We start from the raw sequence: 14,772 nt of genomic DNA, 5'->3' as shown, positions 1-14,772 counted from the left end.
CTTCAAAAACTCCTGGGTTGCTTTTGCTGTATGTTTTGGGTCATCATCCATTTGTACTATGAAGCGCCACCCAATCAACTTTGCTCTTTGGGCTGAATCTGGGCAGACAGTATATCCCTATACACTTCAGAATTCTTCCAGCTGCTTCTGTCACATCATCATTAACACCAGTAACCCAGTGCCACTGGAAGCTATGCATGCTCATGCTTTTCCAGAACTGGTCTGGCTTTTTTAGATGTTTTTTGGCGAAGTCTAATCTGGCCTTGTTTGCACCTTGTGGTGAACCCTCTGTATTTGCTCTCGTGAAGTCTTCTCTTGATTGTAGACTTTGACAGTGACACGTCTACCTCCTGGAGAGTGTTCTTCACTTGGCTGGATGTTGTGTAAGGGTTTTTCTTTACCATGGAAGAGGATTCTCCGATCATCCACCACTGCTGTCCTCCGTGGACGTCCAGGCCTTTTTATGTTGCTGAGCTCACCAGTGCATTCTTTTTTTTCTCTGAATGTACCAAACTGTTGATTTGCCCACTCCTAATGTTCCTACTCTCTCTGATGGATTTGTTTTGTTTTTGAAGCCTAACAATTGTCTGTTTCACTTGTATGGAGAGCTCCTTTGACCACATGATGTGGGTTCACAGCAACAGCTTTTTGCTGTATTTTGGATTAAATAAATGCAGTCTTGGTGAGCAGAAGAAACCACTTCAAAAACATTTTAAAAAATCTTATTATATATAGGTTATATTTGGGGTTTTATAACATGATGTAATATATATATATATATATATGAAATTGTATTAATATCTCATGAAATGTTAAGGGGAGGCCAGTCTTAAAAGCAAAACTATAAACAAGCACCACTGCTAGATCCATAAAAGCTGTTTTATCATGAACTTTGATGCAGGCATTGGGACTGGCAGCCTGTGGGTCCTGAATTCAGGAGCCTTTGAAATGATAATGTGCTTTCCACTATACATTACATTTTATGCTGGATTTCAACAGTCATGGTTGGGATATTGCTCAGAGACAAACAGCTACTCTGTGAAAATGGGTTTGATGTACTCAGTTTTGGAACTGGCTGCTAAATGAGCAAGGAGGTAAGCAGAGATAAGATAAGCTCGCTTTGCCATGCAAGACACTAAACTGTCACAGCGAGGCAAGCATCTCAACATGTTCTGCAGGGGTTTAAGCTGTCAGAAAGAGCACGCCATTCAGAGCTCCTCCTGCAGAAATTCCCCTCACAGAGCTGATATGGACAGGCGACACAGTTACTGGAAACATGTGTCCGACAACCAGTCAAACGACAGAAACTGCTAGCATGGCAGGAATTTCAATGCCTTTGAGAGTGTGTCCCCTCAATCTAGGTCGTTCCATCTGGATTCGGAGATATCTGCCATTCAAGTGTGCCGAAGAGGGCTGCTGGGGACTTGGCTGAGCGCCTACATCATGAGAATGGGCAGTTTCTCTGAGGAAACGGGATCAAAAGACCATCTGCCCGTTCTGAGGGTCCTGCTCCTCTCTCAGAGTGACCGAAGAACCCGGAGGAAAATTGACAAGCGTTGCTACAACAGACTTAGTTTTACATCCACCTTAATTTGTAATATGGAAGTAAGCTACTTTATGTCCTGTAGGTAAATAACTAGAATAAAAATAAAGTGCAGTAAACGGTAAAACTATTCACAATGTTTCCAGAACGTTCACGGTTCAAGCTTCTCAAAGTTACGAACATACGTTCTTCTATTAATGCTAATAGAATGTTCATTCAAAGTTGTCTGGTCTTTGATAACATTTTCAAAATGTTAGCACAAAAATGTTATTCATACATCGCACATGGGACACGTTTCTGGAATATTTTAGGTGGATGTTAGTCTAACGTTTATTAAACGTTACTACTACTTGTTTCAGATGATTCAGAGAACATTTAAAAGTAACATTCTCACATTATTTACAAAAGGATAACATTGAACATTCCATTAATGTTCTCTTTAATGTTTACATAACCAAGATTTTTTTTTTTTTATTAAACTGGATGTTTTGAATTTTCAGACTTCTGAGTTTTGAATTTATGACTTAAAGGCACAATATGTAATTTTTTGCCGCTAGATGGCGCATATTCAAAACAAACAAAGAAACAAAGGCGTAGTTTGATGACGCCGTGACTGAGTGTGGAATCATGAGAGTTGTGGTCTTCATCCCCACAGCCGATGCAATCCGACGGGACTTGGGCAGAAATCATGTTCATGGATGAGCTAATGTATTAAAGATTTATTAACGTTGTAGTATGAAGCAGGGTGAGGCGGAAAGCCATCGAAGTGAAACGAGGCCGCTGAACGAGCGTGACACACGGCTCAAAAGCAGCGGAGCTTTTATTATTCCACAGTCGACCGCTTCCGCTCCTTCTGGTCGTGCAGATGTGGGGTAAAGCAGCACTAGTTTTATCATACTAGATACATTTGAAAGTTCTGTTATAATAGTACTCTGTGTGGTCGTCACCTGTCTAATGAAATAGCATATTAAAGCTACAAAACAAAACCGGAAATCGAGGGGGTTATGCCGTCATTTGCAGGCGACACAATGACACTATGGACACGGTCCGTGTCACTAGTTAAAATTGCTTATTTCTCCGGATTTAAACATTCTTCGAAACATTTGGGATAATGTAAGTACACAAGTCAGCAAAATATATAAAACTGTTCTAGTGGTTTTTGGATATTTTAATTAAAAAAATCTTACATATTGTGCCTTTAATGGGAATGTAAGCGAAATGTTCTTAGAAAATATGAGCTGCTATAAGCAAGTAACTAAATGAATAAAGTACAGTAAAACTATTCCAAGCTAAGAGGAAAAATCAGAACTTTGAATAACACATGGCAAGGTTCTTTCAATGTTATGAACAAACGTTCTTCCAGTAACGCTAATAGAATGTTCGTTCAATGTTATCTGTATCAAAACATTAGCACAAAAGCATTTATACATCGTTCATAGTTCAAGTTTTTTTAAACATCACTACTTACTACCTTCTAACAAAATGGTCTAAGAACATTTTAATAATGTTCCCATTAAGTTATGAAAACAATATTTCTGACGTATAATGTCTGAACATTCAAAATTTTGGGGTTATGTGAACATTAAAGGGAGCATTTCATTTTAGAATTTTCCAAACATTATGAGAATATTATTTTTGAATGTTCTCTGAACCTTCTGAAACTGGAAACATTAAAAAAAAAAACGTTAGATAAACATTCAACTAAAATGTTTCAAAAATAAAACGCGCCAACAATGAATAAATAACATTTTGTGCTAATTTTGTACTAATATTTGGAGAACATTAGTAAAGGTACTAGAAGAACGTTTGTTTATAACTTTGACAGAACCTTGCCAGAATGTTAACCAAAGTTCTGAGAATGTTTCTTTGTTAGCTACATACTTGTTTCAGATGTTTCAAAAGTAATGTTCCCATAGTATTTAAAAAAATGATAACATTGACTAACGTTTTCTCTAACGCTCATATAACCAAGAAAAAACAAAGTGGAAAATATTCAGATATAACTTAATAATGTTAGCAAAACATTCTTAAAGCATAATGTTAGCTGTTTTTGAACTACAAACCAATGTGTTATGATAAATACCAGTTTGTAAAATCAAGCAGCATAACAGACTGTTTTAGTACAGGTAAAACAGCTGGAAGCAAATGGCACCGGAAGCTTCGTACACTCAAGTTACCAAGACCCATGGCCACTCTTACATTAAAAACAAGGTTGATATGTTCTCTATTACAATTCTCTCATGAAGTGAAATGCATTAGAGCGAAAACCAAGCATTATCTTAAATGCACACGGCCAACAGGTCTAATATTCTTGCAACATAGTGGCCTACCAAGAGCTGAATTTATCACAGGTCTTCCTCCCAGCTGGCATAAACAAAGCATCCATGCATGGCGTAAGACCTGACTCTCATTCAAGCGCCATTTCTCCCTTTTCTTTGCATTTACCGGCAATATAGTTAGCTTTAACGACATCCAAAGGGGACGGTGAGAAGGGGCAAGCCTCCAGGCTCAGATATCCTCATCAAAGAAGATCAGTTTCCCTTGCCCGAAGATGAAAAAGCATGTACTAAAAAGCCTGGGGTCAGAAATTGTGTAATAGAGATTCATCCCTGGTTTGACTGATTTGGCTGCAGCAACAAGGCCACGCGCTCTTCGTTTCGCTGAATGAGACTCAAAGACAGAGCTGGGTACATGTGGAAGAATTGACAATAAAGCAGACTTGACTTGACTTGACTTGACTTGGCAGTAGTCATTCTCTCTTGTGAATCATCCGGAATCACTTTTGGATGAATCACATAAACGTCTGACCAATGTTCATGTGTTGCATATGATAAAACATTAATTAAACGTCTGGAAAGACATCAATTTAGTCTCTCTGATGAAGCTAGCATGCTAATCATGCTAGGAGTATGACAGGGATCTACTATTCGGCTGAAAATAGCAGCTTAAACCCGCCTAAGATGGTTAGTTGGACATCCAGCTTATTTTGAGGATTTTAGAGGGTTTTTGGGGCTGGTCAGCTTAACTCCAGTTTGGCCAGGTGAACCAACTAAAACCAGTAAAACACCCTTTTTTCATTATTGATCATCACAAATATTCCCATAATGGGCAATAAATCGGGACTGTAAAAAAAGCCTGAAACACAATGGCCCATCTTAACCGTATACTGCACTACATCTGCAGTACATATTGTGCTGTAATAATATTTTACATGTTATATTATAATATATATTTATATATAATTGTGTATATATACTGTAAAGACATGTATATATGTACTATGTACTATATTAACAACTAAACTCAATATAATACACAAACACTTTTTTAATATTAGTATTTTTATATGTACATATACTGTATGTGTGTGTGTTCATTTACCAATCAATTTTCAGGTTCCAGTCTATTTTTTTTTTTAACCAAACTTTGTACAAAGATGATTCTCAGCTATGTAATAAAAATTTTACAGAATGATTTGATATACTATTTTACTTTTATATAATATGCATAAAAACATGGCCATAAATGGATATTCTTGTTCTATACATTGTATCTATTGCAACCAATTTGCATATTAAAGTGTTCTTGGAGCAACATGTAATGAAAAAATTAATGTAACAATGAGAGTAACAACGCGGCAACATTTTCATAAGAATATCTTATATTTCACAGGAATATTGGTATACTGTGTCTTCCAAAAATGTCTGATAAACATGCTGTATGTCATGGTCAAACCTCCAAACATCTGGCATGCCCTGAAAAGCCCTGAATGTGCTCTTTACAGTACACACACACACGGTTTTGGAAATCAGTTTACCTGCTTTAAAAAAGATCCTACACCATTCAAATGATTCATTGTTTAATTGGATGCTATTTTTTGAGTATATGTTAATTTCTTGAGTTCAATTTCAAAGTTTATATTTTTTTTAAAGCAGTTAACGATTTCCAAAATGAATAAGACACAGGAGTCATTGGTCTAAACACTTGACTAAATTAGTCACTTGTTCACTGAATCAGCTCACATGACACACTCACTAACCAATCTAACAATCTTTCATCTCCAACTGCAAATGAACCTGAAATTGTTAATGCCTTCTAACCATTACTTTGAATTGCCATCAATGTAGAAAGATGTTTTTTTTGCCCACAGATGGTTTGGTTACAGTATCTACTGCACCAGCAGGTGTTAACTGACAACCGGCGCAGAACTCAACCAGGAAGGAAATATACTGTTATCGGTGTTAGCAACTTCTGAGTTTACTCAAATCAAAGAGTTGAAATAGTTTGACGCTGCAGACTTCAAACCCAATTAAACAGAATTTCATAACCTAAATGGTGAGTCAGAAATACTGTTTCTGTCTTCATTCTGCCACCTAGAAGCTACTGAAGCAAAACTAATAAGAAGATGAGAGGCTATAATACATCAAAATGTTTGCTGGTTTAAACGCTGTTCTTAATGAGATCTTTTCTACCTTTCATCGATATGTTTTGAGCCCTGCTCATCTTTCATTAAGCACAAATGATACAGCAGTACTCATTTTTCACATATCCTGGGGATGTAGCATATTTCATCTTTATTAAGTTCAATCATACGTCATATTCCAAAATGTAAAATGCTACCCACAATACCTGAGTGCACTTCAAAGTTTCTCACGCTGATAATTAAAGCAACACCTAAATTATTAACTGTATTTCGTATTTCACACACAGGCATTTCCCCACTGGGGCGACTCACGTTTGACTGTGCCATGCAAAAGAAGACTAATGCAAAAGAACTGCAGGATTTTACAGCAGGCGCTGCAGAACACTTCATAAATCACCATATCAAAAGCAATCCCAGAAAGACAAATGAGAAGCAGAGAGAATTTGAAGCACAATACAAGTTAAAAACAGCATTCATTTGAAATTCAACAGAACAGAATAATATAAAAGCCGCATATATCAAAGCCAAAGCCAGAGTACTCCGGGCTTACAGCAAAGTATACCGGATTCCTTTTTGAGCCAACATGCTGCTTACAAAAGAATCTGTGGCCCCGAAAAGCATTAACTTAACACTTAAGCCACACTTTAAAATATCTGAATGTCAATGTATTAGATAACAACATACCACAGCAATTGCCGTTTTAAAGAATGAGAGTGCAAGAAAAACACTTCAAAAGACTTTTGTTAGGTTTTAAATGATAAAACTGAATGCAGTTTAGTGTTACCACATAGGCATGCAGTTCAAAATTAGTATTTGGATACTCTGTAGCTGTCAAATGGTAGTGTTACATATTCATTTATGTGATGAATTTCATCTCTGGTTCCTTTATTAAAACACCTGTGTTGAACTTCTGACCTCATATCCATCAAAACACAAACTAGTTATAGGGCTGGACTAAATATCCAATATATTTGTGATTTTGGTATCAGTCTAAAAAAAGAGATGTGATTTAAAAACCTGGAATGTTTGATTCAATTCTATGATAATCCAATGATTACAATGATTTAATGATGATTCACGTTAAAAAGGAAAATTATATGCTTAATTGCTGTCTACAATTAGGTATCGTTATATTCATGAACTTAAAATTAAATTAAAGGATTTAATAAAAACTAGCCTATTCTTTGTGTTCAGTTAGCACAGGTTTTGTATTTCTTTTTGGAACTGATTGATCGTAGGCCTCATTTTAGAGCATATACAGAATTATTGAGATATATATTGCATATCACGAAAGGACTGAAAAATATCAATATTGTTTTAGCTGTATCGCTTAGGCCTTGTTGGATAAATGTCATTCCTAAAAATAAAAAAAAAAGTGAAATTAGTTCTGAGAAAAGCTTGTGCATCATTTGTTTCCAGAAACCAATTGCTTTGATATTTTATCATCTAATGCAATGACATTCAGACATTTTAAGCGTGTCCAAATGCATTAATGCCCTGTGATGCTCTACAAAAGCAGAGAAGGCCTCCATTTAATAAAAACAGCTCATCCTCAAAAAACCAAGAATCCAGAAAATGAAAATGAGCTTCTTAGTGGAGTTTCCCCAAGCAAGTCTATCCGTCAATTCTTACCTCTGCAGATGGGAATAGGAAAATCCCACACCGCTACATTAGACGTGCTGGTGACACAGGTCAGCTGTGTGTGGCCATCCAGGGTATATCCAGCCACACAGTGATACCGGATTCTGTCTCCCACATTGAAACTTGTTCCATTCAGTATTCCTTTGGCAGGAACTCCTGGATTCCCACAAGAACTGCTCTGTAGCTCTGAGGAGAGACAAATAGAAGATGCCAAAATTAGACGTAGTAAAGGGCCAGTTGATGAGCACAGTTTTATTGTTAACGCATTGCTGATTTCTGCTAGTTATAACAAGACAATTAGAGAGTTGCAAAGCCTGTATTCATCAAAAAATAATGAAAAAAATTAATAAAAAATTTATTTGTGCAAGGAACAAAAAGGCCACATCCTACTGCAATAAAAAAAGATACTTATCGAAGAAGATGTGTCAAGAATGCAGTCAACTGTCCTTATTTATTTCTCAGATATCTGACGTTGGGCTAATATTCCTGCTTTGGCACATTTCTAATCCTCGGGGACACATGTCTGGATATGATATGTTAAGCTCGCTTATCTTTGATTTAAACCAGCACACATCTGCTCTGAGCACCTGCCACCATCATGAAATTCCATTTCAATCCTCAGTCGACTTCAGACGCACTGCGCTGCCTGTTTCAGACTGATAATTCTGACAATCAGCTGGTCAAAATTAATCAGTTATGATTAAAATTAACTAGTCACTATAAATACTGTCTGGCACAACAAGTATATGCTGTATTCCTAAGTGAATATTTCAAAGAATGCAAAATAATGTTTTTATTTATTTGCAGTTTATTAAGTAGAATACTGCCTGCTATGTAAAGTATTCGGCATACTAAAATAAATAAATAACAGTATGTGAAAATGATTTTATTTGAAGTTTGATAACTATTATATTTTGGGGGTGGTGAGATTTTTAATGTTTTTAAAAGTCATTATTGCTCACCAAGGCTGCATATATATATATATATATATATATATATACACTGTTAACATGCTTGGATACAGCACTCTTTGGCAATGAATGTTTGTGGCTTACCCTCCTTGTGAAGGGTGTCAATGATTGTCTTCTGGACAACTGTTGCCTAGTGAACCAAACTGAGAGACCATTTTGAAGGCTCAGGAAACTTTTGCAGGTGTTTTGAGTTGATTAGCTGATTGGCATGTCACCATATTCTAATTTGTTGAGATAGTGAATTGGTGGGTTTTTGTTAAATGTGAGCCAAAATCATCACAATTAAAAGAACCAAAGACTTAAACTACTTCAGTCTGTGTGCAATGAATTTATTTAATACACGAGTTTCACAATTTGAGTTGAATTACTGAAATAAATGAACTTTTCCACGACATTCTAATTTATTGAGATGCACCTGTATATATATATATATATATATATGCATATATACAGTGCAGTTAAACTAAATCCATTACGGTTGTCGCGAATAAAATTGAAAACGAAAATGAAAAGTGTTGACCGCAGCATTAAATTTAGATCTGCTCAATGTTGCGCCATGATTTTTTTACGCGTTTTTACAGTGTTGCGCATTGCAACCAATCACACACGAGTCTGTTGAGCTTATGAATGCAATGACCAATCAGAGTCGTTCAGATGAGTTTTTGTTCACTGCACGCGCTCGCTGACTGAATTCAGCTCTCACGCAAATTCTCTCATCATAAACAACAAAGTGCAGATGTACGTATGATGTAAGAGATTAATTCATATAACGTGCATAGACAGCTTTACTGATTATAAGGGGAGTTTTTTGAGTGCTTAAACTCGCGCTATGTTCTTTGACAATGTAAATGTTATTTGCTTGCTTTCTCTGTATAATTTATTCGCTGTTTAAATAACTGTGGAAGGTACAGGTAATAAAAAATAATAATGAATGACCTCATCCGTGAACATCCTCCTTAATAGCTCATCAAGCTTCGCCTTTGTTATTGTTTTGAAAATGTGACCACTAGTGGCGAAAACTTACATATTGTGCCTTTAGAATATAACAGTAGTACAAAGCATACAATAGATCAGACAGTATTTTTTGTGCTACAAACACTGATACATCCACACAAACGCCTTTTCAAAATCATTGTGACATGACATGAACCCTAACATGCTGTATTTTGATTCCTGTCACCACAGAAATAAAAGTTTGGTGACAGAAGCACTGGATTTTAGGAAATGGCATAAAGAATTTATCATGTCATCTAGAGAGAAAATGCATATAATAGCATCTGCACAGCATGTGAAGAACACAACAAATGTCTTTTAAAGGTCCTTACAGTTTTACATTAGAAAGTATAATGCACTTTAATGCAGTTCACTAATGTGCTTCTGCTTTAGAATTATGCAAGTATAAAAAGTGACACCAGCAGACGTGCAAATTACAACTTGAGCAGATGATTTATAGACAGCGTAGCAGCTAGAATGATATGGCAGTGCATTTGCTCCCTGGTACACAGTCAGTGAACCATTAATTTCATCTCAGTTTGTGCTCTAAAGTCTTAGACTTAAAGCGTCTTAAAACCCAGTCACGTCACACCAGAGAGACCATTATCTCCATGTCATTCAATGAGACAGATCCTACTTTTCTTAATCTACCTTTAACAACAGAGCGTGCACTTTGGCACCAACGCTTTGCGCAAACACGTTTTCCATTCGGTTTGCGATCGGGAGCTCCCTTGCTTAAACGAAAGCAGCTGAAGTTGATCAAATGCCGCTCGTGACTATCATCGTTCACTCTCTATGTTTTCCTGTGTGACTCTCTGCATATGAACACGGCACATCTGTCAGCTCATCTCCACTCGCGTATAGTCCCACTGAGCTTTACGCCCATGATCTGGGGTAATGGAGGCATTTCCTGTTCATTACGACAGGTTGGACTCCGTGGCTTTCTATATTATGGCAGTCAAATAAATGGCCCGGAGTGGAAATGAATCAGGCTTACTACAGAAAATGTGTTGAAGTATTACCTTTGAGAGAGGATTATTTATTTTTCTTCCCCTGTTCCAAAGAAGCAATTACAAACCTGGTCCCTCAGCAGACTGAAAAAAAAAACTCAAATGCAAACAGAGACATGACAAAGGCGTCTGTTTGATTGTGCGTCAGGCGCTCGGACTGATGGGCAGGATACTGGTGGAGTGCGACATTTGGAGTTGGAAATTACTTTATAGAAAAAGGCCATTCCTTGTAATTGCTACTCAGGAGTTGTGATTTGTGGAAATACAAGCCTATTGATGTGAAACACAGCAGCAGTTCTGAACTAGTTCTGTTTTACGGGGGAAAGATTTTACTCTGGACACCAAAGACTCAGTACTAATTTTTTTTGTTGTACAAATTTAAACTATCTATCTATCTATCTATCTATCTGTCTATCTATCTATCTATCTATCTATCCATCACTCACTCAATCTATCAGTCTGTCATCCATCCATGCATAATCAATTGCACAGGCCCAGCATTCTACAGCTCCGTCCATCCACCTATCCATCCATCTATCCATTCTTTCATCTATCAATCCATGCTAAACTGCATAGGCCCAACAATACACTGCTCACTACAACCATCCATCAGTCTATTATCTATCCATCAATCAATCTATCAGTCTATCCATCCATCCATCATGAATTGCACAGGCCCAATACTATACTGTCCCTCCATCCATCCATCGATCCATCCATCAATCTATCAGTCTACACCCATCCATCCATCATGAATTGCACAGGCCCAATACTATATTGTCCCTCCATCCATCCATCGATCCATCCATCAATCTATCAGTCTACACCCATCCATCCATCATGAATTGCACAGGCCCAATACTATATTGTCCCTCCATCCATCCATCGATCCATCCATCAATCTATCAGTCTAACACCCATCCATCCATCATGAATTGCACAGGCCCAACAATACACTGATCCATCCATCCATCCATCCATATATCAATCTATCATCCATCCATCCTGAATGGCATAAGCCCAACAATACACTGCTTTATCCATCCATCTTCCAATCTATAATCAATCCATCCACCCACAAATCTATCCACCAGTCTATCATTCATCCATCAAAAATTGCATTGACCGAACAATATACTGCTCCTCCATCCATCCCTCCGTCCATCCATCTATAAATAAACCTCATTAATCCATCATCCACCAATCTATCATTCATTCATACATCCATCTATGATTCATCCATTCATCCATCAATCTAACATTCATCCTTTCATTCTATCAATCATGCATCCATCATAAATTGCAGACCCAACAATATACTGCTCCATCCATCCATCTATTCATCCACCCATTCATCATAAATAGCATAAGCAACAATACACTGCTCCATCCATCTACTAATCTATAATCCATCCATGATATTGATCCATCCACAAATCATTCATCCATTCATCAATAAATCCATCCACCAATATATCATTCATCAATTCATTCATCAAAAATTACATAGACCCAACAATACACTGCTCCATCCATCCATCCATCATTAATTGCATTGCCCCAACAATATACGCATTAACATCAAAAATATAACTATCAACATGAGTGGCTTTCGATGGCTGCATGCTCTATATTCATATTTATTCTAGTCTGGGTCATGTTTTCTTTCACTTTGCGTAGGATGAGAGGATATCCAGCAACCTGTTCATGCTGGCATCGGTCTAATTTGGCTGGCTTCTCCCTAGTGACTAATGAATTTTCACCAAAATACTGTATTATTGGACACATAACAAATTATATGGGAAATGTTTTCCCATAATAAGCCTATTTTGCTGTCGATGGCCTTTCAGAAAGACCTGCAATGCAACAGCTAAAAACCACAGAAGTACAGTATAACATCCACATGTCAGATGATAATCAAATCAAAATAGATGACATTCAAATTTCTTATTACACATTTCATAATACAAATACACACACACAAAAAAAAAAAACTCTGCCCATCTAACACCACTTTTATACAACCCAATGAATTCCAAACAAAGTCCTTCCCTACATTTTAGATCACATTTCTCAGAAATGTCACATCAGGAAAGTAAAATGGATTGTAAACCCTGTTTCATCTTGATGAAATACTACACACGGGTATGTGGCGGTCACTGCACACCATTGAAGTGTCACTCCACAGATAACTATCTAAGAAACCGCTAAGATTTGGTGTGCTCAATCCTCCTGTGTTTACCTTCACATCCACCGCGGTGGCCTTTGCAACAAGCATCTGATTTATGGAGCACAGCAGGACAGTGTGCTGTTTTACCTGTCATCACTTAACATGACAGCTTCCACAATAAATACAAACATAAACATGACACATAAGCATGGCATGTGGCCTGTCATAACCACTCACGGCAGGTTATCCTTCCAGCACTTGTGACAAACGACACCTCTCTGTCATAATGAATGTTGTTGGGTGATCTGCATTGACATTTACTGTGGAAGCACTAGCCTGTCTGTTGCTGCCAATGTATCCAATAATGTTCCCGATTCAGTACAACTTAAGCTCTATGGACAGAATCTGTGACCTGCTGTCAATTTGGACAGAAAAAAACTGGCTTGTGCCTCAGCTTGCGAAAATAAATGGACCCACTTTATAAGTGGTTTTTAATTTGATACAATGCACTTAGTGTGCACATGCATGCTTTTATATTGTACTTTTAATTACCAAACAAACAAACACATGTGTACAGTAATGCACTTGCAACTGAAATCTGAGGCAAAATGTTAAAGAAAATCATTACAATACAGACTGTTTTACAAGTAAAACCGTTTTAATTGTTGTAAAGTCACTTACTAATCTTGTTTGAGTCAATTTACATTCAATTCACAACTCCTGTCATGACTGTGAAGTTGGTAAATTCTCATGCACAGGGAGACTAAAGCAAAGTGGTGTAACCATCTGCAAAGCGCTGATGGAAGGAACAACAAGAAGTTAATTCACCCAGACAAGTAGTCCAGCTGCTAAAAGTGCACTTAAGATGACTTCATACTTTCAAATAATACATTTGTATACATTAAAAAATCAAATCTGCATCTTAAACCCTTTTTGCCATTAAGACTTCTAATATAAGTGCATTCCAGTGAACACAGATGTTTGTCTTCAAAAATTGAGGGATGCGTCAAAATTATTTTCCTGTGGTAATCGACAGCATATCACAGATGCTGTCAATAGAGCTTAACTTGTATTGAACCAGGGATATTCTTTTCTATCAGAAACAGCTCAGATAGATTCCATTGAACAGAGAGAGACCCTCGCGACTGACCCCAGCTCTCTTATTATGAGAAATGGCCGCTATTTTGATCCCACTTGTGCTTGCTGGAGATGTTCATAATAGCTCCCAAAGTGTCTGTGAAAAGACCACCAGAAACACTATAAGGACACTTTTATCTCAAATCATCTAAGAGAAAATAGGACCACCATTATTTGCAGTCTTCCCTCAAACTTGAAGCCTTTACGCTTTTATTTGTAACCATAATAACCAATAAATACAATGATAAGGTCTATTAGATACATTTAGCAAAGTTAAAAAACAAAAACAACAACCTCCTGAAATGATTGTTGATTAATTTGGCTCAAAAAATATGTAAAGTTGGAGAAAGTGAAGTTAAAGAAAATCCTATGACAGGTCAGATGTTGATATTTGAAAGAATTACAATTAAATGTGTGAAACCAACAACAAATTTATAGATATAAATATCTAGATGTAAAAGTTCGAACTAAAACAAAAAAATACTGACTTTTAATGATTATTCATAAATTCAGCTCAATAATGTGATTTTCAAAACAAGTTAAACAAGTCAAATTGAAACATCATTTTGTACTGTATTTCTGGAGTTTAACTTGCTAGAAAAAGAGGATATTTTAGGAGGAAAAAAGATTAAATTAAAGTTTGTTTAAGAGATCATTCAAAACAAATTTCATGGCTAATGTTGACTTATAATTTCAAAGTTCAAAGGAAAAAAAACACATACGAATTAAATGCATGAGACAAAAATAGACTTTTCGATATAAATATAGCAAACAAGATATAAAATCATACCAATCTTTGTTGTTACAGTATATATGTGTGTGTGTGTGTGTGTGTGTGTGTGTAAAAAAAAAAAATTCTCTTATCAAATTCTTTTTTGAGCATC

The 14,772-nt window shown here is 36.6% G+C and overlaps 1 protein-coding gene across 1 annotated transcript in view; it reads right to left on the bottom strand.

The window, feature by feature from the left end:
• The window catches only part of LOC107688260 (CUB and sushi domain-containing protein 3-like), a 311,798-nt gene that overhangs the window by 224,506 nt on the left and 72,520 nt on the right, over positions 1-14,772 (bottom strand). The window contains exon 7 of the mRNA XM_016485884.1: positions 7,599-7,793. Coding sequence (XP_016341370.1) covers positions 7,599-7,793 — 195 coding nt within the window. The remainder of the gene's footprint in view (positions 1-7,598; positions 7,794-14,772) is intronic.

This window comes from Sinocyclocheilus anshuiensis, unplaced genomic scaffold, assembly GCF_001515605.1.
Source record: "Sinocyclocheilus anshuiensis isolate Anshui unplaced genomic scaffold, SAMN03320099.WGS_v1.1 scaffold1162, whole genome shotgun sequence".
In the NCBI taxonomy this organism is placed as follows: Eukaryota; Metazoa; Chordata; class Actinopteri; order Cypriniformes; family Cyprinidae; genus Sinocyclocheilus; species Sinocyclocheilus anshuiensis.
The sequence above is the reverse complement of the archived record's forward strand: the minus strand, read 5'-3'. Positions and strand labels throughout refer to the sequence as shown.